At 40.6% G+C, this 25,400-nt stretch overlaps 3 protein-coding genes across 6 annotated transcripts in view; 2 read left to right on the top strand and 1 right to left on the bottom strand.

Annotated features, from left to right (window-relative positions):
• The first annotated feature begins 1,000 nt into the window (after nucleotides 1-1,000).
• Nucleotides 1,001-25,400, top strand: part of LOC309502044 (uncharacterized protein) — a 54,620-nt gene continuing 30,220 nt past the window's right edge. The window contains exons 1-2 of the mRNA XM_082174361.1: nucleotides 1,001-1,309; nucleotides 2,857-2,925. The gene's annotated coding sequence lies outside the window, so the exon portion shown is untranslated. The remainder of the gene's footprint in view (nucleotides 1,310-2,856; nucleotides 2,926-25,400) is intronic.
• Nucleotides 3,617-17,144, top strand: LOC309512736 (uncharacterized protein). 3 transcript variants are annotated; one of them, XM_082188462.1, is made up of 6 exons: nucleotides 3,617-3,959; nucleotides 14,245-14,272; nucleotides 14,408-14,612; nucleotides 14,771-14,938; nucleotides 15,144-15,239; nucleotides 16,516-17,144. In XM_082188462.1, the coding sequence occupies exons 3-6, from the start codon at nucleotides 14,481-14,483 to the stop codon at nucleotides 16,627-16,629; spliced, it is 510 nt and encodes a 169-aa protein (XP_082044588.1). In that variant the 5' UTR covers nucleotides 3,617-3,959; nucleotides 14,245-14,272; nucleotides 14,408-14,480; the 3' UTR covers nucleotides 16,630-17,144. The 3 variants fall into 3 exon arrangements, with proteins under 3 accessions (XP_082044588.1, XP_082044586.1, XP_082044587.1); XM_082188460.1 differs by having other exon boundaries at nucleotides 14,245-14,612; XM_082188461.1 differs by lacking the exon at nucleotides 3,617-3,959 and having other exon boundaries at nucleotides 14,216-14,612.
• On the bottom strand, nucleotides 5,340-13,675 carry LOC309505289 (uncharacterized protein). 2 transcript variants are annotated; one of them, XR_014208386.1, is made up of 10 exons: nucleotides 12,741-13,675; nucleotides 9,641-9,830; nucleotides 9,402-9,492; nucleotides 9,219-9,307; nucleotides 8,625-8,750; nucleotides 7,857-8,056; nucleotides 7,594-7,753; nucleotides 7,242-7,355; nucleotides 6,058-6,097; nucleotides 5,340-5,847 (listed from the first exon to the last, which is right to left on the bottom strand). XR_014208386.1 is itself a non-coding variant. In XM_082178666.1 (10 exons), exons 1-5 carry the CDS (start codon nucleotides 12,831-12,833, stop codon nucleotides 8,725-8,727), a joined length of 489 nt encoding a protein of 162 aa, XP_082034792.1. In that variant the 5' UTR covers nucleotides 12,834-13,675; the 3' UTR covers nucleotides 5,340-5,847; nucleotides 6,058-6,102; nucleotides 7,242-7,355; nucleotides 7,594-7,753; nucleotides 7,857-8,056; nucleotides 8,625-8,724. The 2 variants fall into 2 exon arrangements, 1 of the variants encoding a protein (XP_082034792.1); XM_082178666.1 differs by having other exon boundaries at nucleotides 6,058-6,102.

The raw sequence follows: 25,400 nt of genomic DNA, 5'->3' as shown, positions 1-25,400 counted from the left end.
CAAATGGGTGGAATGCCCCTTTAACATACTAGCCAACACCTAACTCCTGACTTGACTGAGAATCTGTATTAAGGTTTTTCATTATATCTTCACATTTCAATCCCTTAATATCTAGAACTCTCTCTGCTGCCTTTACTATTATTTGTAACTTTTCTGTTCTCCTTTCTGTTTGTGCTGTACAATTAATTACCTCCACCATGAATAGCACAAAATTTATCTTGCTTACTATCATTAAATCTTCTGGTACTCTACCTTCATCAATTCTTCCTGTACCTTCATTTCTTTTTCCATACTCCATTCTCTCAGTCTCACTTTGCCTATTTCTATCATTTACTACTTTCACAGCTTCAGCATAGGTTCGATTATTTTTTTACTTTTCCTGTTGTACTTCCACAGCCTTTTTCCTCACCTCACAACCTCCATATGCCGCATTGTGACTACCTCCACAGTTGCAACACTTCAATCCTACTCCTTCTCCGCACTTCCCAAATTCGTGCTCCCCTCGCACACACCTCATTTTAGACTTACACACTGACGCAGTACGTCCATATCGCTGACAATTATAACACCTCAAAGGAGGGGCTATATACTTCCTAATCGGATAACTAATATAACCCATCTTAATCCGATCTGGCACTTCTTTTCCTTCCAATTTTAGACGTACTGACAAACTATCCATTCTTCTACCTTCTCTGTTCATTTGTAATCGGACTGCATCTATGACCTTTGCCCCCTCTAGATTATTTTTTAATTCCTCCATAGTAACTCCAAACGGATTTCCATTTATTACTCCATACACCCATGACTCCTGTCCTACAATCTTGTAATTCATTACCATCTGTTTCCCAGCTGTCTTTATTTTTATGGCTTTATTTTTTTGCTCTTCATTCCTACATGCTATCATTAAAGCTCCATCTTGTAGAACTTTTGCGAAAGCTATCTCTCCTACCAGCTTTTTCAGTTCATATGTCAACGTCAACGGATTAACTCCTGAAACTCCTATGTCATGGTGTGAAGTGAAGTGGAACTATTGTTGCCCAATGTTGTTTCCCTGTGGGAGCGATTTTGACGTAACACCAGGCCGGTTCCGGGTCCTTCTGTGAGATTGGGCCGCGAGAGAAACATGTATTCGCGAGGGGGATTATAAAAGCACTTGTTGGTGTGGAGAGAGGGGATCACACAGAGCGGGGAGAGACTGCATGTTAGAAAGAAGGAGCCTTAAATCAGCGGTTTGATGGATCTGGATTATAAAGGGAGATAACACTAACAGAGGAAGAGGGGCAGCGGATCTATGTCACTTCGTCAAACAGTTAAGTGTCATCTGTAATTCTTACTAGGAAACCTAATGCCTTCAGTACCCGCTGTATATCACAGTTTGGTGAAACTGCCCCGGAGTTTAGTGAAATCTGGTTTGAAGCCTCTAATGCCAGTTGTGTTCATAGTACACTTCCCACACAGTTTTGGATGTACAGTTTCGTCAATTGAGAGGAGGGAGTCGGCTCGGACCGCGAGTGGAGACCTTATTCACTATGAGTTGTTGTGAGTTGCAGTGCTTAGTGTGAAGTGAATACGTGTGACCATTTGAAGTGATTGATGCATGCACATGTGTGGACATTATAGGTGTGGGTCTGCCCGTGTTCCCAGTTGGCATACTCGTTGGTCTCGAGTGCCGAATTGAAATTAACTATCTGCTGTGTGTAGAGTGTATGCTGTACAGGATTGCAGTTCCATCCTGTCTGATTTGAAGAGGATTTATTGAATATTCATGCATTGCTGTTCGACTCCTTGACTCGAAGAGGAAGCATCATCTGTCTATTGAACTGTTCACACTGAAGAGGATTCCTGGCGTGAGTACTTGATTACTGTTTGATTTGAAGAGGATTTGTTGAATATTCATGCATTGCTGTTCGACTTCCTGACTCGAAGAGGAAGCATCATCCGTCTATTGAACTGTTCATAAGGAAGAGGATCCCTGGCGTGAGTACCTGATTACCTGTTTGATTTGAAGAGGACTTGTTGAATATTCATGCATTGCTGTTCGACTTCCTGACTCAAAGAGGAAGCATCATCCGTCTATTGAACTGTTCACACTGAAGAGGATCCCTGGCGTGAGTACCTGATTACTGTCTGACTTAAAGAGGATTTGTTGCACACCCATACACTGTTTGATTCCCTGGCAAGATTTGCTACCAGGCGACTGAGCTGTTTCTGTTGGTAAGGGCCCTCGGCTCGGCGATCTCCCCGCTGGCTGTCCGAAGTGTTCGCTCCATTACTTACCTCTGGCTGTCTGAATGGGAATTGCTGTGTGAACTCCATACCAGTGTCTGTTCCATCACTTACCTCCGTCTGCCTGAAGAGAAACTGCTGTGTGAATTCATTACCAGTGTTTGCTCCATTACTTACCTCTGGTTGTCCAAAGGGGAATCGCTGTGTGAACTCCATACCAGTGTCTGTTCCATCACTCACCTCTGGCTGTCCGACGAGGAACCGTTGTGTGAACCCTGTATCAGTGTCTGCACCATTACTTACCTCCGTCTGCCCGAAGAGAAACCGCTGTGTGAATTCCTTACCAGTGTTTGCTCCATTGCTTACTGCTTATTATTTGTCCATCCTACCTCCATATCATCCTCCTCTTCACCTGTATCTTCCATTCTTAGAGTCTCTGATCCATTCCCAGTTTGATTTCCTCGATCCCTCTTATTCATATTTTTTTACTTATTTGAATTGGCCGCCATGCACCGCCACTCCGAATATCAACCGACCGCGTCACTCCCTCTCACGTATCTGATCCATTTTTGCGACACAACTGTCGCGTGGTGTCGTCCTGACCAACAATTGTCTCTTAATATTTTTTAGATCAAGCATTGGAACAATTTTTATGGAGCAGAACAAGCACCAACAGAGAAACAAGCCCATCATTCAGTAGTAAGTATCCACTGCAGTATATAAAAAAAAAAAAAAAAATCTCTTTTTTTCTCCCTTGTGCCATCCCAGATGTATATCTGACTTTCTTTCCACAGAGATTTTTTGAAAAATGATCCATTTATTGTAAGCCAATATAATGCAAGTGCATGCTCCAGAAACTACATACAGCCTACAAACAGCCTGCTGTGTTCACACAGGAAGTTTTCTGCACTTATCATATGAGCTTTACAATGCTCTTGGATTATTGTCAGGATGTGTTTGGACTTTTTTGACCTTCAGCATTTTGTTGTCTATTCACTTGCATTATTCGACACACTGTAAACCCAAATGCTCAAAATAATTAAAATTGAGTAGCATAAACTTAATTTTCTGAAACAGTTCTACTAACCTAAACATTTTGAGTTTATGTGACTTTTTTATAGTTTTGAGTGAGTTAAACTGATTATTTTTAATTAACTTAAACAATTTGCTTATTAAGTAAGTGCCACTTAGGTGTATAATTTAACTGTACTTATTTCTTGTTGTTTCAACATTGTGTGTGTGCTTGCATGTGTGTGTGTTTGTGTGTGTAACAAATTGTTTGATATTTTTAATTAAATTATATGTATTTAAATAAGTTAATATAAAAAAAAAAAACTTAATTTTCCTAATAATGGTTGGGTCTTCTTAGATTCAGCTGTAAAAGATTTTAGCAAGAAAAAATATTCAATTCACTCTAAGCACTAATTGTACATATATTTACAGCTGGTTTAATGTGAGCACAAAGAATATTAAGGAATCACTGCTTAAGATAATAACGTAAGCAATTAAAAATGTTTGATTAAAAAGTTACGACTCGGTTGACGTAAGGATCATCATTTTATTGGCTTGAGAGGCTCACGTGCCCCAAGGTCAACGTGAGACTTGCGACGTTGTGGGAACGCGCAACACGAACACGTGGATAGTTTTTAAGTTAGGTTGGCGCCACAAGTGACTGCAGTGAGGAGAATGTAAGCTTCAAGCTGTCGGCAGTTATCAGCAACTTCGGTGTCACGGTAAGTGTTAAATGTGTTTTTAAACAGGGGTTTATCTAGTGAACAGTTGCAGCAGTTTAATCAAGACAAAACTTTAAACAGCGTTCGTCAGTTACGTATATTACATTCAAAAGTCATGGATGTCTAGCAAGGAATAACTGATGAAATAGGCCTAATAAAAACAATGAACGACGAAGCATATGTTACACATCATCTAACTTTTATCATTTTTTAAACGGACCATAGTCTTTAATTCTGCGTGTACTAGAGATGCGCGGATGGGCTATTATTTCATCCGCAACCGCATCACAAAACTCATCATCCGTCCGCCATCCATCTGCACCACGTTTTTGACCATTTTTCAAAACCGCACCCGCCCGCCATCCACTGAATGTATACATATATTTTTCATTTGATTGGTTCAACCGCCCGCCACCCGTCCGAATTTAATTAAAATATTATTTTTCGTCACGTCATCCGCCCAATCCGCGGTTTATCCGTGGAGTCCGCGGCTGTAACCGCCAACCGCGCATCTCTAGCGTGTACGATTTAGCCTAACGTTACTGCTACATGTGTTTTAAAGACATTAACGTTAGGCGCTGAGATTAGATTATGTCCATGCGTGACACGCAATTAAAAAAACATCCATTGCTTATTTTGGCTGGTGTGCACAAAACTAGATAGGCTAACTAATATACTTTTCCCAATGTGTTGGCGTGCCAAACTGCCAATGATACGCAAACTAGGGAACTGGAGTCTATTCCCGGCTCTATACTTTTTGCAAAATATAGAGCCGTTATGTGTTAAAGTATTGACTTATGACGTCTGTTTCTAAATATAAAACAGCGCTGAGATGTCTACCCAGGTAGCAAACAGACGTTGGCCCAACGTTGGCCCGACGTCTGTTGTTGTGTTGGGCCAACGTTGGGTGCTGACGTTGGCCCAACGTAATTTTGTCCGTTGGGCCAACGTTGGGCCAACCATGTTATTGGACGGCCAGCAGACCTTCTGCCAACCTAAAAATACCTTGCCAACCTAAAAATACCTTACCAACCTTGTGCCAACTTAAAAACCACTAAAACAACATTGGGCCAACGTTGGGCCAACCATGTCATTGGACAGCCAGCAGACCTTCTGCCAACCTAAAAATACCTTACCAACCTTCTGCCAACTTAAAAACCACTAAAACAACATTAGGCCAACCATGTCATTGGACAGCCAGCAGACCTTCTAACAAATTAAAAAATATAGCCTATTTTAACCATCTGCCAACTTCATAAATAGTAAATCTGCAAACTTATAAATAAATAGGCTTTACCTACCTTACACAAAAATGTTAGATTGTGACATGGCCTATTCATTGTTGAATTGCATTAAGAGACGGCACAACAGACAAACTGAATTGGTTATAGAACCTATTTATTGGTAACAAAATGAACTTACTTATTGCAGTTTAATGCAGTTAACAACGTGTTGTGGTGCTGTTGTTGGAAAAACTACAGCAGTTAATAGATAAATAACACTCAGAAAACAAAAATGTTAAAACATCTCCACAGTCCATTATATAGACATTATATACAGATACATTCTGCAGATTTTCATTCTGGATTTGCAACGATGAGTCGATCGACAAAAAAGTAGAAACAAACTACACAAAGGCAGCGGAAAAAATGCAAAGAAAAGTAAAACAAAGTCAAAGAAATCAACAAGGAACCAAAAAGTGACAAAAAAAGGAGGCAAAGAAAATGCGGAAGAAGGCCAAAAAAAAACCCAGCTGAAAACTGAGAAAATGTGCAGATTCTCTTCCGTATTCTGCAGAGTTTTTTTGCAGATTTGAAGCGAATTAGAGATTGTGTGTGGCTCTGATGATGAAGACAGAGCGGAGGAGGAGAAGTAGCAGCATATACTCCTGTAAAAAACAAACATACAAACAACTTTTTAGAACATTTAAGATGTGTTAAAAATTTAAAAGTTTTCTGCAAGAAATTTTCATCATGTTTGGGTAGCAAATTTTTTATACATCTTAATGCAGTGTATGCCTAGTAAAGATGAAATACACCTCTGTTTAGTGGTGGGGGTTAGACAGAGGAAGAAAAAACAATCATTGGAAGACACTTACATTCACTTTCACAGCTGCTGGAATCTGCTTGAGGCATCTGCTTTTCTGTGTTAAAGGGGTCATATAATGGTACATGCACTTTTACAAGTTGGTTGTACTGAAATGTGTGTTGGCAGTGCCTGTACACAACCATCATAAAATTATAAAAATCCATCCAGTGTTTTTTTTTTTTTTATCTTCTTATATGTTTTCCCATCTCAAATCAAGCCGTCACAAGGTCGGACGCCCCTCCCACGATTGTTGATTGACAGCAGCGTTTCAACACAGACCCGACCTCGCTCGTGAGCGAGCTGTCTGTCATCATAGTCCGCGCGTCATTGTTGATACTGGAGCACTGTCTATGAGCAGAATGGCTTCTAAGCGATTGTGGTGTTCTGTTCTTGGGTGTAATAAGGAACACAGCATCATTTTGATGTTCCTAAATCCGTACAGCTGAAGACGCAGTGGCTGAGTTTTGTTTTCAAAGGGAATATTCCCCACGATCAACGTCAATGCTGTCATGTTTGCGCGAATCATTTCACACACCAGAGACTGCTTTACAAACGAGGGTCAGTGACGTTATAAAGCTGGTTTTGCTAAGAAGCTGATCCTGAAAAAAGGATCGGTACCAACTATTCGTGTTCCTGCTGCACCTCCAGAAGAAGAAGTGAGTGTAACGTTTTATTAACCTTTATATTAATCTTTATATTAATCTTTGCAAATTGCTTGCACGCTTCACAATGAATGTGGCTGTTTACACTCAGGGTACATTACGGCATGTTTTCTATGTACGACGTTCTCAATATAATTCATAATCCCACGTTTATAATGAACAACGCGTTATGGTTATTGTGTTATTATTAAAAACGGTGTACACGCAGAACAGAGGGGCGGGGTCAGCAAAGCTCATTATCATTTAAAGACACATGCACTTAAACGGCGTGCTGAAAACAGCTGTTGTTGACCAGGTAAAATTAGTGTTTTCTTACAATACTAATGAGAATTTTTAATTAAAGTATATTACAAACTTTTAATTTAGACCCTAAAGAATCATATTAGCTTGTACAAAAATGGCATTATATGACCCCTTTAAAGAAAAAATATAGTAATTATCAAAATGTAAATTACTTAAAACTTATATATGAATATATATATAATAATTAATAACATATTTGATCAGCCTTAACCCTAAAGGGCTTGTGTACCTTTTTCTGTTGCTCTTTTTTTTCTTCCTCCATTTCTGTCTCCACTATACTTCAGCCAGGTTTTTATTTTTTCCTCGGCTTCCACCACTTTTGTTCCTTGTTTTTTGGCTGCATCTGTCAGCATGAAATTAAAGAAAATTAAACAGAGAAAGGGTTAGCAGACAGATCATATCTGAGGTGTATTTTGTTGAGTTCTGTATGATTAGTGGATTAATTGGCATTCTTTCTTTGACTTGCATTGTATTTCATTCAATGACACATTATGTGAGACTGTAAGGGGTTGTTTCCTCTTTTGCCATTTCAAAGTTATGTATAAGGTTTGAATGTTTGAATGTTTTTTAAAACATATCACCTATGACAACTTTTGCTAGTAAGAGTGTAGAAAATGGGCTCTTCTGTCCTCTCCCTTGCCAATTAAAATTGTTGGCCAACTCATTGGTTATTATTTCCCTCATGATTCTGTGGACAATGTCTTTGGCAGATGTTCCACCCAAGCTGGTAAGATATCTTGTCTATGAAAAAAAATCATGTGTTAAGCAGCAGTAAATCAGGTCTAGATCTCTACATATGTTAGTATTCTTTTAAGTGAAGTAACAGAACATCATTAGAATTTACCAGAGAACGTTGTGTGTCTCTGTTTGACAGCCTATCCTCCAGATCTTTTATGCCTGTCATGCTCCTTAATGGAAACTGAAACTCCTCATTTACAACTTCAGCTGCATTCTCTCTTCGCATAATGGCCTGAAGGAGGAGCGTATTCTGCCTGACTTGACCCTTTATCTCTTCCAGCATCTGGTAGAGCCGGAGTTCTCTTTCTGAATCAGACAAACATACGATGAAACATTATAACTACACAGAATTGAACATATAAAGAGAGAGAGACTGCATCTCTTCTTTTGTTGTCTTTATCATAACATAACTTTTCCAGCCTTTTGTTGAATCCATCCAAGCTTTTATTTGAGACGTGTTGCTGGCATTAAATTCAAAATGTGCTTACATTTACCATAAAATAGTCAAATTTGACATTTTCAACATTTGATATGTTGTCCATGTCCTTTTTTCAGCTAAATATGATTTTCCAAGATTTGGAATTTTGTTTTTATTTTGGTTGTAAATCAAATAATTTTTTTATTGTGGTTGTAAATCAAAGCACATTGATATTAAGGCTAATTGTTAAAAGCAGGGCTTAAAAGGTGTATCATTTGAAAATAGTACAACTTAGCCAGGCGAAGATGGTTTTATTCTCCTTTTTAGTTAAATACATTTTATTTTGTTCCTTGAACAGTTTCTAATCCATGTTAGAGACTAAAAAGGTAATTACTAAAAACTCCTTAAAAAAAAAAAAAAAAACTATTGTAAAAGGTTTGGAATAATTCTACGTACCATCTTGTCTTGGTTCAGGGACTGTCACAGCAGGTGCTGATGGTGCAAATGGTGGTATGGCTGGCAAGTTCAGGCTTTTGGCTCCATTACTGCAGAATTTTTATTTTTTTGGTCTTTCCATTGTCTCTGCATATGGAACTGTAAGAAACAGAATAAGTACAATGTACAATACATTGCCAAACATCACAACATTTACTTCCATCCAGAGCTGCGATCTTATACAACAGGAAAGTGACCAATGTTCAAAAGTTCCTTTCAACATATCGTCCCCTTGAAATGAAATATAGTTTACTACAACTCAATTTTGACAGAAATGTCAGATATAACCTTGTACTGTGATTTCCTAACTATTAGCCGCAGTTTATACATTTATTTGCTCAATTTCTTCAGGTTAATACACGAGAGCAGTTAATATGATATTAATGTTTTTTTTTAACTTGCATAAAACACTCTCCTGTGGCTTATACACAGGAAATTACTTTAATTAATTCTAAGGGGACCATATTCCCAAGTCTTGGATTTAAGGAATCTGTGGTGACCAGATATGTTGGGAAATGATGCAATGACCACTGTATGTTTTGGTCTGTAGTGTACCTGTGTGGAGCCAGCTTGTTGAGGCCTGCACTGGAGGTCTTCCTGAGGCTGTATCAGATGTAAATCCATTTACATATTTTGATGATGGTCTGTTGGACACATTAAGTGTAATCAATTTTTTAAAAGCGCAGTGCAAATAAGCAGTAGGCTATAAAAGGAGAACAGAGAACAGAGGAAACATACACTCTTTTCCGTACACTGTCCTCATCAGTAGACTCCAAACTGTTGCCTTTACAAAACTTCACCAGCTTTCTTCTGGCTTTTTCATAGGAATCTAAACATAGAAACAAACATCATCACTAAGCCTATTATCTGAACATTTGAAAATAACTACTTGGCATAACTCACAAGGAGCATCTTTTAATTTTTGAATAGTTATTTCTCTATATTTCTCAATAATAATGAATTCCTCAAAGACTTACCATACTCAGCCACCCATTCAGTTATATATTCGTCCCATTCTTCATCAGGAGTTTCATTTTTTTCAACCGCTTTTCTACATTTTGTACCGTTATATGGGGGCCAAAAGGAAATTTTTTTGTCGATGCTCAGCCAGTCACTTGGTATCACCTCTGTCTCATTCTTTTCAGTAAAAACAACTATAGAATACATCTATAAAAAACAAAAAAACAATATATCTAGTGTTAAAAACTATATACATTTATTGAAGCTCTATTAATTACCCAGTGGAAATCTATCTAAACTAAAATATTTCCTAGTCTTATTATTACTATTCTTTTATGATACATTTGTCAGATGCCGGGGGGGAATCAAGCAGTATGCAGTAAAGGATATGCCACAAACCCATCCTTATACTGTAAAAGAAGGACTTTTGAAACAGTCTGTGTAGGAACAATAGTCAATGACTGCCCGGGTTGTTTCACAAAGGATATATCAAGACTTGATGAATCAATGGGATAGGTGAAAAAAGATGACTTGTTTTGGAATTTAAGACAGACTAGATGCGATGCTTCCTTGTCTTTTAAAATGTTTTTCACAATATAAATATCTCCATTGAACAGAATATAATTGTCTCCCTCTGATAAACTAATTAAAGTTCCACCATTTACATATTTCTTATACTGTGTAAACTGAGATGTCACATTGTATGGAAAAGGCCCATTCTTATGTTCCTGGTAAAAACCATCCTTGCACACCCTTATTTTAGTTCTGACACTTGCTTTTTCTGACAATCTCCTGATGATCTGTTGAAGGGGCTGGGTAGGGGTCCTTATCAATTTTTTTAATGTGTAGAGGAAGTTCTCAAATGGGAAAGCTGCGAAATTATGCAGCACACCAAACTGCCTTGCATCATTGGCAAGATGTGTCAGCCCGTGTATGTTATACACAACGTAATTACCATAAACAGATTGAAAATGCTCGACAAATGTGATCAGTAACTTTTCAGCAAAATCACAGTACTGGAGACACAGTGAGGGGCAGCATAATATTCGAATGGCTACATGCAGAAGCATAAAATTGTGGTATAGAGCATTCGGCAGATGGTCTTTCAGTGCTACTGGACCAGTGTACAGGAGAAAAGTTCTGAACTCTGTTGCTTTCCACCTATCTACCTCAACAAGGGATCTCCCTTTCCGTGCAAACTCTCTGGGGAGTCTCATGGCAAAGGACATAAGCACTGCAGAAATTAGGCCTATCTGATGAGCACCTAAACGAGTTGGAAGTGGTCCCCTCATCCAAAACCCTATCAACTTTCTCACAACGCCAAGAAAAACCAGGTGCATAACATCTAATGGAAATTGGGAGACCATACCAATTCCAACCCTTGTCAACACACTGGTCCCTTTATGGTGAAACTCATCGTCTTTATTATTAAAAGACGTATCTGTCCGTAAAGGTGAATCGACTTCAGGAAAAGTCATGCGATTTTCCGCCCATGTTCCCTCCTGTGTGCATTTTTCACAGCCGTGGTATGCATTGTGGGCTTTAATGTTTTTTACGAAAGCCCTCGCACTTGCATCGCAAACAAAATTTGAAATTTTTATATCTACACATTTGCCAATTACATCCACACCCTCTAATTTAAGCTTTCCATATTCATTCACAAATGATTCTAGGAACAGATTGACATTCTCTGGTTTTTTAGATCCAAGATATAAAGCAATGACGAATGGTTGTTTTGTTTTGTCTTCCTCTACCAAGCCTAGAATGGGCCAGAACTGCTTATTGCTGCTTTTGAACAAAGGTAGTCCATCAATATTCACTTGTAAATGAATGGCCTGTGGGAGAGGGTCTATCTGGTTTAACACATGCCTAATGCCTTTCTCAATTCCAAAATAATGCATGGTGCCACCAGCAATCTGCTGGACCTCATAATTAGTTGGAGTGCCTAAAAGAGTGCGGGCATCCTTTGGGAGATATGGATGATATTTTCTCAGGATGCCCAACAGCCCATTTAGATGGCATTGTGGAATTTGGCTGTCTATTGCCCAACCTCTGAGCTCCTCCCCAAGACACTCTGCAGACTCAACAAATTCATCATCACTTGAGTCTGTTTCTGTCAGAGCATCTGACCAAAATCCATCAATCACGTTATCGTCAACATTAAACTCAGTCTCTAACTCGTCTGATTCATAGGACATGGGCCAATCAGATGCAGCATCTGACCACACATCATCAGCTGGGGCGTTTTTTTCCAGGCATATGTTTACATCGGCTGCGTCAGATTCAGCATTGACGTAAACCTCACTAACGTTAAGGATATTGTAAGCCCTCCGCTTTGCCTGACGTTTAAGTGTTCTGTCTGAATAAATGTTGTTTGCAGACATAGTTAGTATGCTGCCAAACAAATAACTAACGTTAATTACAGTTACTACATCTGATTTCGATTCTGTTTAATCTAGACTACGAAAGCTACAATGCTAGCTAGCTAACGTTAACTGTTGTTAGAATCTAGCAGGCTAACGGTAAGTTAGATGCTAGCTGTCGTTACATTGAATGTAAATTATGCTGGCTAAATTATAAGGCTACATTTACATCTGATAGCTAACGTGAAGCCATAACAATGCCTTACAAGATAACAGATTGATTATATATTAAAACAATATATTGAATCGAGCAGTTTACCTTGGACTGGCTGGATTAATGACTGAAGTGACGTCTAGAAGAAGGCTAACGGTTAGAAGATAACGGTAATTCTAAATCACGAGAATGAGCTCGCACCTCAGCTCTTCTGACGTGAGTGCGCGCGCGCGGCCGGCGCTCTCTGCTCGTAGATTAAATTATTCGTAAATTAGTATTATTTTTTTTATTTTACTTTTACTTTACAGTAGCGATGAATACTCTATTTTTTCATAAAATATCCTATTTATATTAGCCCATTTCCATTACGTGGACGCATCTGATGAGTTTTATCGAGTTGATGTCAGCGCGCGCTGTAGGCATATTCATATTTTGCCGCTATGTGGAAAAAATCCAGCAAAATGCACCGGCGCGTTTGTCGACCCCAGAGGATTAACTTTAGCCTAACCATAAATTGTGATGATATATATGATCACTCACCTCAAGACGCCGCGGCGGTGGTGGAGTCCATGCAGGAGGAGCAGCGTTTGGCACTGCGTCGCTTCTCAGCGCGAGCTGTGTGGAGAAGCCCATTTCCACCTCTATTGCGTTGGAGAAGCAGTCCCGCGTAAAACTCAGGTTGCACACTTGAGCTCCACTGACGCCTAATTTCCTAGTCTGAAAGCTATGCCGTCCAGCAGTGCTGTTGCAACCAGCAACACTACACCTACGTACCCTCCTGACCACTGTACTAAATACAGATTAATCTACGCTAACTTGAAGCTATCCTAACTGATGCAATACTATGCGTGGTAGCCTATTTTTTTACAGTCTATGGTGGTACTAGCTCGTACCAAGGGAGGGCGTGGTGAGCTGGAACCAGCTAACGTCACTTTTTAGTACCGCTTACGTCACGCAGCACCGTGTACCAAAACGTAAATTATAGTTCGCCTCAAAGTTTTTAATTTGTGTATTTATTTAATTTGTATTATTTCTTCCCCAAGCTCATAAAATAAATTTCGGTCGCACATATATTGACAGGGTCGGTCGGAAACCGGAACCAAACAAAACATTTTTTTTATGCCTAAGGGAAAATTGATTTAAGACCAGATGTAACGTTTACAGCAGACTGTGTGTCACAGCACTTTATGAAAGATCCTGGACTTTACACATTCAATTATGCATATTATATTTTGCACATTATGCAATGGTTTGCACATATTTTGTCTTGGTTTTGTATGTTATTACTTATACTGCATTTATACAGTAAACTTGTTTAGCATAAACTTTAATAATAAATAAAGTACTTTTTAGGAGAGATTGAACCTGTTAACTAATTTTACCCACTTATGCTACATATTCAGTTTAACGCAACATGTGAATGTAGAGGTAACGTTATCCATTTTTACTTTATGTAACCATCTTTTGTCATACGATGTCCTGTCTTTTTTTTATTTTTTATTTTTTTAATCTTTAATAAATACATTGTTCTGATTTCACACATTTGATGCATTGTATTGCTTGGAAACAACGTCATAAAAAGGAGCCAGACACTCTTTTCCCCATGTTTACTCGGAAGAATGGTAAAACATGAAATGCTGCATGCATATATTTGAGGGAAGTGGTGGGCCATTGCAGCTGACCACACCAACGTTGGCCCAACGTTGTATTTCTGTCAGATAGATTGGGCCAACGTAACCAACCAATATTGACGTTGGCCCAACGTCTGTTTGCTACCTGGGTATATGAAGAGGTCCACATTTATAATTTTCCTGCTTAATCTTTAAACAGCCTTGTCTATTATATAGTACTCCCCTCTATGTTCGGTGTAACATTAACATACATTTTTCTATCTGTACACATGAAAAAACACATTATAACGAGAACAGTGTTAGTTGTATTCTCTGGTCATGATCATGTAACCTGTTAGTTGACTTGTACTTAATAATTAAACTATTTTGATGGAGCTATACACTTTCTAACATTAATTTTGTTTTTCTTTCAGGTTGTTGGCTACAGTATGATTTGGCAATGTAAGTTGTGCTCAGCTTCTTTTACTGACAGATTGCAATTAGAGAGATATTGCAGAAAAATGGTTGCAATGTGGCAGAATCTGCACTGGATGAAGTTGTAAGTGCTGTAATGGATTCCAATGTTATATTTACTAGTACTTCTAAAGGTGCAGAGTTATCCACATCCAAGCGCAGAAAAGTCTTTTTCGAGCACAACTTTCCGTGTGTAATGCCAGTCGAGTATCAGCTGGAGCTACGTGGACATACCATAATGTATGTTCCTATCCTTCAAATGATTCAGGAGTTGTTTAAAAACACAGAGCTCATGGAACTCTGGCCTGCACTCAAAATGGAATCTGAGGTAATGTAGTAGCACTTTTTCCTGTTGTTTCTTTTTTTGACAACATATACCACATTCAGGGGCTGTTTTCTGCCTTATGGAAGGGTAGTAGATTTACCAGATTCACATAGTTAATATGGCTGTGTTGTCTTTCTGTCTGTCTTTGTTTTAAAATGTAGGTGTATGCAGAGTTCCAACGGATTACAAACCAGAACCTGCACAACACATTCTACTCTGAGCTTGACCGACATCTTCCTAGACTGATGACCCTGTTCAGACAGAAGGCAGGCAGAACCGGGAAGACATCAGATGCTTTGACTGAAATCCTAAAAATCCATGATGCACAGGTACAAATATTGTTATACCTATTTTATAGGTCTAATTCTTAATTAAAAGAGGAACATTGGAAAACATTTGAAAAGTTTGATGATTCAAATGAGCTTTGAATACAACAACTTGTCCACTTTTTGGGTATTTGTCTGATGTTTGTATATCTGATTGTATTGTTTAACATTAAATAAGTTATTTACAATTCTGTTTTTATCGTTATAGGAGTTTCATGACATACACACCAAGCGTGTTACTGTTCTTCATGCCCTTCCTGTGTATCTACGTGAGGACGTCTCAGAGTTTTTCAAGACCTGCATAGTGAGTTTTTTATTATTTAATTTTTTTATCTCACAACCATAAGTAAACGGTTCATATGAATACAGACATACATACACGCTTACCCTTGCTCAGTCTTTCAAATCACATAGTTTGTGTGATTTGAAGCGATTTGTTTTCTTTGACCTCACTGTAAAAAAAAAAAAAAACTTTGGTACTAGATTGCTTTAACCTTTTCACACGTGAGTTTAAAATATTCTATCTTACCCCAAAGGGTGAGAGTTTTTTAGGCGACCGTTATTTTAGAATGTTTCGCATTACTGTTTCCATGGCGACGCGTCATGTGACACACCGCAGCCACAACAGCACTGTAAGACACATGGATCGCTTTTATTTAGTTTTTCCTTTTTTATTATTAATATTCACAAGCATGCTCTCTATATTATGTAAATAAAAATAAATCTGATATTCCGATTTCGAAATATGTGCAAGTAAATATATTTAAAAGTCCAAACACTTTTATTATGACCGCGTTAGTTAATCTATACCGGGTGATGGGCACCGCCATGTTTGTTCGCGCTGAATCCGAGCTGTGGGATTTACAACACTCAAATTCATCCTCTCCTCCCGAAAGCCATTAAATTAAGTCTCTGGTGAGCTGGGAGAAGAGGAGAGTGAACTTTATAGTTACCTACATAATCTGTATATGATATCAATAAAATATGTTGTCAGAATATATTTGTAGGAACATTATTGCCGCTTCCATAGACATAAATGTATGGTTTTGTTAGTACTTGTGTATTTAAATGTCTGAAACCTAAAATAAGCATTATATGGTTGAAAACACAATAGTTGTGATAATATGACAAGCACTCAGTGCGTCCGATCTGGCTCAGCGCCAGCCAAAGCGCCAAAACCGATTTGAATTCAGCAGCTGATGACGTGATGCGGGGAACGTTCGAATCACACCGGTGTGATTGTACGCTTCAGGGATCAGCCAAGACAAATCACAACGGTTTGATCGTACATGCTAAAGGGTTAAACAAAATGAAGCGTTTTTATAGTTTTTTTTTTTTTTTGTATAGTATCAATTTCTTGTTTACTGGTAGCTTAGCTGGGTCCTGTAGAACACTGATCTTCTGTTTAAAATCTTCATATTGTAGTTTGTTCACACAACTTTCTGTCAGTTGGTCTGAAGCAATATTGTTTATTAAATCTCACGACTAACTAAATGCCTTTATCTTTGCACTAAACCTGCTGTAAATATTTTTGACAAAAATCTTAATAAAAAAATCTTTAATACTTTTATATCTTACAGGACACATCTGATGAGCCAGAGCTTTTAGATGTTTCAGTGGCCCTCCTCACAGTTGTCAAAGATAATGACACAAGTCCAGTTCACTTCCAGCCTGTGAAAATCTGTTGTCATTGAAAGCGAGATTGTGGGCAACCTCCCCAGATTTGCTGATGCTTTCCTGGTAATGTTTGGACTGATCTATGCACTACACCTCAGCTATCCCAGGGGACTGACCAACACTTTTGAATTCGTTCAGAAGATTTTACTTGGTCTTGACGATGGTAAACTGTCACCCAAGTTACAGAGTCTCAAAAATGACTTGATGCGCATGTAGAAATGTATCAGTTAAAATTAAATGAACACTGCAGTGTTAAATAAAAGATGGCAAGAATTCATTGTAACTCACTGTAAATTAAACTGTTGAAGTTGTTTGAACTCAAAATATTTGAGGCAACGAGTTACCACAAAAAATTTAAGTTTTGAGGCATACGATTTTGAGTCTTGTGTGTCAAATGTTTTGAGTTATTTGTACTTGTAAAACAAATCACAAAGACTAATAAATATTGAGTTGATGCTACTTAAAAAAAAATGTTTGTGTACTTATTTTTTTTTGTAATGTAAACTTAATACCATTGGAATGGTTAAGGACATTTTTTGAGTCACTATAACTGAAAATATTTAAGTTGATTTAATAACAAGTTTTAATTTAACTGTAATTAAAATGTTTATGTAGCATGTAATCCAAATATTTAACCTTTGAAATATTTTTTTTTAAGTTCATGAACTTAAAAAAATTGAGGCAACGAGTTACATCAATTTTTTTTAGTTCTGCTTACTAATTTGGTTTTACAGTGCACACAAACACAAGAGATGGATAATTTTTCTAAAAGTCTAGTTTATTTTTTCTAAAATTTGTGTTCATCTGAAGAAAGAAAATCATATACCTTTCGGACGGCATAAGGGAGAGTAAATGAGGGGAGAATCCCCTTCCACAAATGCGTTAGCAAAGGGTACATGCGATGGTAAATTAACTGAAGTAATTTTATCTTATAGTAATTTTATTTTATATTTATGGTAATGTGACCCAGGATGGCAAGTCCCAGTGATTCATTTTAAAACTAGATGTGATGGAAGTGTTAAATTTAACAGAATAATTTGAGTTGTTTGTTTGGGTTTGCTATATTACACACATTTTCATCAAACATTTCATATAAAGTTCCATAGGTAAAACTATTAATAGATACGTTAAATGTAACTGTTTGTTACGGCCCTTAGGCCGTGTGTGTATGTATGCCAGGTGTACTGCTGCTTGTCTGTCCTTTGCAGGTCCTGTGTGCACACCTGTCTCCAGTTGGCAATCAATTACTGTGCACACCTGTTGGCAATCAGCAGGAGAGCGGGAGCTTGTAAAAAGGGAAGAGAACTGGCAGACTGATGTTGAGGCGTGTGGAGAGCAGACATCTATACGGCTTACCAGAGCTGGGTGATACTGCAGTGGCGTTCGTGGAGTTCCTGCAGTATAGTGTGTATCAAGTCTGTCCCTTGTGCTGGGGGTTTACTCTCTCGGTGGAGAGAGGGTGGTAAATACTAATGTGTTTGTTTTCCTGTTGTAGTCGTTTTGTAGTTGTAGTTGTTTAATTGTTTTGAGGTTGGCTTTGTTGTATCTGTTGTACCCTTTGGTTAATTAATGGGGCCGGGGCCCCGAAAACCTACCCCCTACAGGGATCTCGTCCCCACCCAGGATTTGCCCCGAAAATAATAAAGGAAAAATAACAACCAAGTGTCCGATGGAAAGACTGCAGAACAGCCTAGCTAGACACTTCTAACTAGCTGGGGAAAAGGTCTTCTCTGGAAAGACTGGACAGTGAAAACCTACACAAAACAATTTCAACACCAATAGAAACGATAACTGCTTACAGCTTTATTCCATACAACCCGAAGTGTTTGGGAAAACATTAATCGCGGACGAGCCCCCAATTTGTTACGAACCTCCAGTGAAAAGTCCAGGGGAGGAGGTTAGTGACAAATAATAAAACCACTTCAGGTTGAAGGAACAAAGGATGGACAATTTGTTACGAACCTCCAGTGAAAGTCCAGGGGAGGAGGAGGTTAGTGACAAATAATAAAACCACTTCGGGTTGAAGGAACAAAGGAGACCGATTGATCAGTAAGTATGATGTTTATTTACAACATTAATTAACCAAAAGGTACAACAGATACAACAAAGCCAACCTCAAAACAATTAAACAACTACAAAACGACTACAACAGGAAAACAAACACATTAGTATTTACCACCCTCTCTCCACCGAGAGAGTAAACCCCCAGCACAAGGGACAGACTTGATACACACTATACTGCAGGAACTCCACGAACGCCACTGCAGTATCACCCAGCTCTGGTAAGCCGTATAGACGTCTGCTCTCCACACGCCTCAACATCAGTCTGCCAGTTCTCTTCCCTTTTTACAAGCTCCCGCTCTCCTGCTGATTGCCAACAGGTGTGCACAGTAATTGATTGCCAACTGGAGACAGGTGTGCACACAGGACCTGCAAAGGACAGACAAGCAGCAGTACACCTGGCATACATACACACACGGCCTAAGGGCCGTAACACTCCCCCCCATAAAATCCAACTAGAGACAAAAACAAAACAAACACTCCCACCTAATCGCAGATAGCGGAAAAATAGGGAAACCTCTCACCCGCGAGACAATGCGTCAGCTATCACATTGTCAGCTCCCTTCTTATGACGGATCTCCAAGTTGTAACCTTGCACCAACAGAGCCCACCTCATCAGGCGTTGGTTGTGGTTATACATTTGGGACAGGAAAACCAGAGGGTTATGATCTGTAAATACAACAACTGGAGAAGGGTTATAACCAACATAGACTTCAAAATGCTGCAAAGCAAGCAGCAATGCGAGGGTCTCTTTCTCTATAGTGGAGTAATTTAGTTGGTGTTTCTTAAACTTGACAGAGAAGTAGCTAACTGGATGACACACATCTCCTTCATCATGCAACAGCACAGCACCAGCGCCGGTGGCACTCGCGTCAACCTCGAGCTTAAAGGGGAGCGAGAAGTTTGGCGCAGCCAGGACAGGGGCACAACAGAGGAGAGATTTCACTGCTTCAAAAGCATGTTGACACTCATCCGTCCACACAAACGGAACAGTGGGACTACACAAACTAGTCAGGGGGGCGACGACTACTGAGAAGTTTTTGCAAAAACACCTGTAATACCCAGCCATACCAAGAAAACGACGGAGCTCACGTCTAGTCGTGGGGGCTGGGTAGGCTACCACAGCAGTAACCTTGGCGTCAACAGGACAGACCTGGCCATGGCCCACCTGCTTACCCAAGTACGTCACAGTGGCCTTTCCAAACTCGCACTTCGCTAGGTTCAGTGTCAGTGACGCTGCCGCTAACCTCTGGAACACCTCGGTCAAAATCGACATGTGGTTAGTCCAATCGTCTGTGTACACTACCACGTCATCTAGGTAGACATTGCAGTTTGATACAGTCCCTAATACTATATGCATCATGCGCTGAAACGTTGCCGGTGCATTTCTCAGCCCGAAGGCCATAACCGTATACTGCATGAAGTGGTCAGGGGTAACAAACGCAGAGATATCAGAGGCCCGAGGGGTTAATGGCACCTGCCAGTACCCCTTCAGCAGATCTAACTTAGTGATATACTCCGCGGGACCAATACTATCAATGCAGTCCTCCATCCTGGGCAAAGGGAACGAGTCTGGGACTGTCACTGCATTTACCTTTCGAAAATCTGTGCAAAAACGTAGTGTACCGTCAGACTTAGGGGTAAGTAAACATGGGGAACTCCACGGGCTACAGCTGGGCCTGGCTAACCCATTTCGTATTAGGTAGTCAACTTCCTCTTTCATCATCTCTCTCTTAGCCAGCGGACAACGATAGGCATGCTGCTTTATTGGGGCCGCTGTCCCAATGTTGATATCGTGACACATTACAGTGGTCTGGGACGGCACATCGCTAAACAGAGAGAGATGAGAAGTTATTAACAACATTACATCATCACGCTGATCTGGGGAGAGGTATGACAAATGTGCCTCTAGATCAGACAAGAGCTCCGAATTGGGCAACCTACCACCCTGGTGACCTTCACCGAGCCCTGCTAACCCATCGTCAGGTTCCGCCCTGTCACAAACCAAGGAAGCAACGTTTTCGCCTGGAGCAGTAGTCTCTGGAGTTTCTTCCTGCTTCCCCTGAGCCACTTCTCTGGAATGATAAGACTTCAACATATTAACGTGACATAAGCGTTTCTTTCTTTTACGGTCAGGTGTGTGAATGATGTAATCAGTTTCCGACACTTTGTTTTCCACCACATAGGGTCCTGAAAAACGAGCAGTAAGGGCAGCGCCGAGCACAGGCAGTAAAACCAACACTTGTTCACCTGGTTTAAATTGCCGCTCAACCGTTTTTCTGTCGAACCGCTGCTTCATGCCTTCTTGTGACAGAGCCAGAGCCTTCTTTGCCAAGGAGGTGGCACGGTGCAACCGCTCCCTGTTCCGGGATACAAAATCCAATACATTAACCTTCGGCAAGGATCTAGACACCAACTGCTCCTTCAATACCTTAAGTGGACCTCGCACGCTATGACCAAACACAAGTTCAGTCGGACTGAACCCCAAAGACTCTTGCTTAGCATTGCGAACAGCAAAAAGCACGTACGGCACACCTTCATCCCAGTCTCTTTCTGTATCATAGCAGAATTTCTTTAACATGGACTTAAGCGTCTGGTGCCAACGCTCAAGCGCACCTTGTGATTCAGGGTGATAAGCACTAGACACGGAATGTGAAATTCCCAGCTCTTGCATCGTCTGACGGAAAATCTTGGACAGGAAATTAGTACCTTGGTCGGTCTGTACAACTTTTGGTAATCCAAAAGTGGTAAAGAATTTAATTAAAGATTTCGTGACAGCGGGAGCGGTGATGTTCCTTAATGGCACAGCTTCCGGAAAACGGGTGGACACGCACATTGCGGTTAACAAAAACTGGTTCCCTAACTTAGTCCTAGGTAAGGGACCAATGCAATCCACAATAACATGCTCGAAGGGTTCTCCAACAGCAGGAATTGGATGCAGCGGGGCAGGAGGCACGACCTGGTTAGGTTTACCAATGATTTGGCATGTACTACAAGTTTTACAATAGCGTGTTACATCTGCCTTAATACCTGGCCAGAAGAAATGCTCGAGCACACGATGGTAAGTTTTGGTGACACCTAGATGACCCGACCACAAATGTTCATGCGCTAACCCTAGCACGTACGGACGCCATCCCACTGGAACTACAACCTGATAAACAATGTCACAACCCTCAGTCAGATCATCTGCCGTCCCACCCCGAGGAACCCACTTACGCATCAACACCCCATCCTCAATAAAAAAACGCTGCTTACTTGAACACCCACTAACATCACACTCAGCTGTCGCAAAACATTTTGCCAGAGTGAGATCACTCTTTTGAGCCTCGACAAGGACTTCACGGGTTAACGGCAATGTTTTCTTAGAGACAGTGACAGGGGGGGTGACACTTACAGGACCCTTTACAGGACCCTTCTCAAGACCGTTCTCTGCCTCTCCACTAGAGGGCAGCTGGTTCTCCCTTAACACAGATGAAAACAGTGAATCCGCGAGATCCACCCCTTGGGCCTGCTTACGAACTTGCGCCCTAGTCAACACACTGGCCGAAAAAACTTCAGGGTGCTTCTGAACCAACTCGTCAGGTTCAGTTTCAGAGATAGGAGTATACACTACCTCTAGGTCCGGATAAACTTTTCCGCCAGCAATGTCATTTCCCATGATAAAATCTACACCATCAACAGGAAAACGAGACCGAACAGCCACGGGAAAGAAACCAGATGCTAGCTTGGACTGCACATGAATGGAATGTAAAGGAGCAGGCACAAAGCTCATCCCGATACCCCGAACTACAGTGCTCACGTCACAGGCAGACTGAGAAGTCAATGGTAGTACACTAGCCAGGATGAATGAGCGTGAGCCACCTGTGTCTCTCAAAACTGTGACCGGACGCTGATCCTCAGGTTTACCTGTGAGGGATACCAGTCCCTTGGAAATAAATGGCCTTAAGCATTCATCAGGTTCTTTCAAAACCAACTGACTACCATAGGGAGATACAGTCTTAATCAACCCAACTCCTTTTGGTGGTTTAAACACTGGAGATTGGGACTTTCGTTTGTACAGAGCACAATCTGCAATAAGATGGTCGGGTTTATGACAAAAAAAACAACGTTTGTCCCCCTGTGCCCCTGAACTAACACGAATGCTCTGAGTGTTACTAGGCTTCTTTCCAGTATCATCATAAGAGAACGAGTACTGTCTGACAGATGTATTCTTGCGTGTCAAAGCGAACTCATCAGCAAGCGTGGCAGCCTGCTGCAGCGTGGTTACATTCTGTTCGTTGAGATAAACGACAATCTTTTCAGACACACAGTTCTTAAACGCTTCCAACAGCATCAGCTCGCGAACTGAGGAGAAATCATCGGCTTTACACGCAGCACACCACCTATCAAACAAAATCCCTTGTTCTCTAGCAAAATTAATGTAAGTCTGGCCTACCCCCTTTCTGAGAGCCCTGAAACGTTGCCTGTACGCCTCTGGCACTAGCTCATACACCTGCAAGATGGCGTTCTTAACTTTTTTATAGGAGAGGCTATCTTGCACAGACAACGATGAGCACGCCTCCTGAGCCTTCCCTGACAGTTTACACTGTAACAGGATGACCCACACATCTTTTGGCCAACTCAGGGCAACAGCAATGCGCTCAAATGCAGTAAAATAGCTCTCAATGTCAGTTTCACGGAAAACAGGAACCAGAGAAATATATTTACTTACATCAAAATTACCAGCAGCGTTAGATCCTGATGACACTGTATCAGCAACAGCGGCTGGAAACTGTGCTGACTGCAACTCCAACTCACGCATTCTTATGGCTGTTTCTGCCTCCAACTTCTTTAGCTCCAACACCCTGGTGGACTCAACTTCTATCTTTTTAAGCTCTAACTCCCTCCTGAACTGGTACTCTCGTTCGCGCTCCTCCTTCTCCAAATGGAGCCGAGCCAAACGAACCTTCAGCCGCGCATCCCCTCCAGAAGTAGAAGAGGACTCCACGGACAATGGATTATACCTCGGCAGAGTGAAATGCTTACCCTCGCCCCGCTTCACACCAGGTGTATCTGTCACATCATGTGGCGTGGCCACTTCCTCTACCACCGGACCAGATTGTTTCGCTGCTGCCCCGGCGGGCAAATCAAATGAACTAACAACACCGCGCTGCACTAACCCATCAGTCACAACTGCCCGCAACTCTGCTTTAACCAGGGAACTAGACGCAGAAAAACCATAATGTTTAGCAATAGCAAACAGGTCAGTTTTCTTACATACACCCAGCCGCTCTAACGTAGGGTTTGCTACAAACTCTTCTAAACTAAACGCAGTCATCCTCACCACAATAGCTACCTGGCTAACACAAACCAACAGTGCAGCAAACAACAAGTGTACGCAGACACGCAACAACAAGGTCACGTAGGTTACACAATAAAGCAATCACACACCAGCTTCCTCAAAGAATAACCACTTCCCCAGGACCTGCCTACCCAAAACTTAGCCTAAACTGTCTTCTGGGGCTTGCCGGGCTCGAGGCAACTTTAAAGGCAAACTTCGGTGGCCGGGGCCCCGAAAACCTACCCCCTACAGGGATCTCGTCCCCACCCAGGATTTGCCCCGAAAATAATAAAGGAAAAATAACAACCAAGTGTCCGATGGAAAGACTGCAGAACAGCCTAGCTAGACACTTCTAACTAGCTGGGGAAAAGGTCTTCTCTGGAAAGACTGGACAGTGAAAACCTACACAAAACAATTTCAACACCAATAGAAACGATAACTGCTTACAGCTTTATTCCATACAACCCGAAGTGTTTGGGAAAACATTAATCGCGGACGAGCCCCCAATTTGTTACGAACCTCCAGTGAAAGTCCAGGGGAGTAGGAGGTTAGTGACAAATAATAAAACCACTTCGGGTTGAAGGAACAAAGGAGACCGATTGATCAGTAAGTATGATGTTTATTTACAACATTAATTAACCAAAAGGTACAACAGATACAACAAAGCCAACCTCAAAACAATTAAACAACTACAACTACAAAACGACTACAACAGGAAAACAAACACATTAGTATTTACCACCCTCTCTCCACCGAGAGAGTAAACCCCCAGCACAAGGGACAGACTTGATACACACTATACTGCAGGAACTCCACTGCAGTATCACCCTGCTCTGGTAAGCCGTATAGACGTCTGCTCTCCACACGCCTCAACATCAGTCTGCCAGTTCTCTTCCCTTTTTACAAGCTCCCGCTCTCCTGCTGATTGCCAACAGGTGTGCACAGTAATTGATTGCCAACTGGAGACAGGTGTGCACACAGGACCTGCAAAGGACAGACAAGCAGCAGTACACCTGGCATACATACACACACGGCCTAAGGGCCGTAACAGTGACCCAGGATGGCAAGTCCCAGTGATTCATTTTAAAACTAGATGTGATGGAAGTGTTAAATTTAACAGAATAATTTGAGTTGTTTGTTTGGGTTTGCTATATTACACACATTTTCATCAAACATTTCATATAAAGTTCCATAGGTAAAACTATTAATAGATACGTTAAATGTAACTACCTGCAGGGTTCAAAGAAAAGACGTCAAGAACACACAAACTTAGGACCTTTACACAACAACGATGTACTAAAAACAGAAAAGTTTTTTCTTTGTACAGATGACAACGTTATTAAAACGATTCCTGTTCGCACAGATCGGCGAAAACGTCTAAATCGCTGTTTTATCCATGCCACAAAG

The sequence above is a fragment of the Leuciscus leuciscus genome (assembly GCF_965113295.1).
Source record: "Leuciscus leuciscus genome assembly, chromosome: 1".
Classification (NCBI taxonomy): Eukaryota; Metazoa; Chordata; class Actinopteri; order Cypriniformes; family Leuciscidae; genus Leuciscus; species Leuciscus leuciscus.
The sequence above is the reverse complement of the archived record's forward strand: the minus strand, read 5'-3'. Positions and strand labels throughout refer to the sequence as shown.

Coding starts and splice junctions, on each gene's coding strand:
- LOC309505289 (XM_082178666.1), bottom strand. CDS start 12,833: ATGGGCTTCTCCACACAGCTCGCGCTGAGAAGCGACGCAGTGCCAAAC. Junction 9,493..9,640: donor TGAATGGGTGGCTGAGTATG/GTAAGTCTTTGA, acceptor TTCTATGTTTAG/ATTCCTATGAAAAAGCCAGA. Junction 8,751..9,218: donor AACAAGCTGGCTCCACACAG/GTACACTACAGA, acceptor TTCCATATGCAG/AGACAATGGAAAGACCAAAA.
- LOC309512736 (XM_082188460.1), top strand. CDS start 14,382: ATGGATTCCAATGTTATATTTACTAGTACTTCTAAAGGTGCAGAGTTA. Junction 14,613..14,770: donor CACTCAAAATGGAATCTGAG/GTAATGTAGTAG, acceptor TTTAAAATGTAG/GTGTATGCAGAGTTCCAACG. Junction 15,240..16,515: donor AGTTTTTCAAGACCTGCATA/GTGAGTTTTTTA, acceptor TATATCTTACAG/GACACATCTGATGAGCCAGA.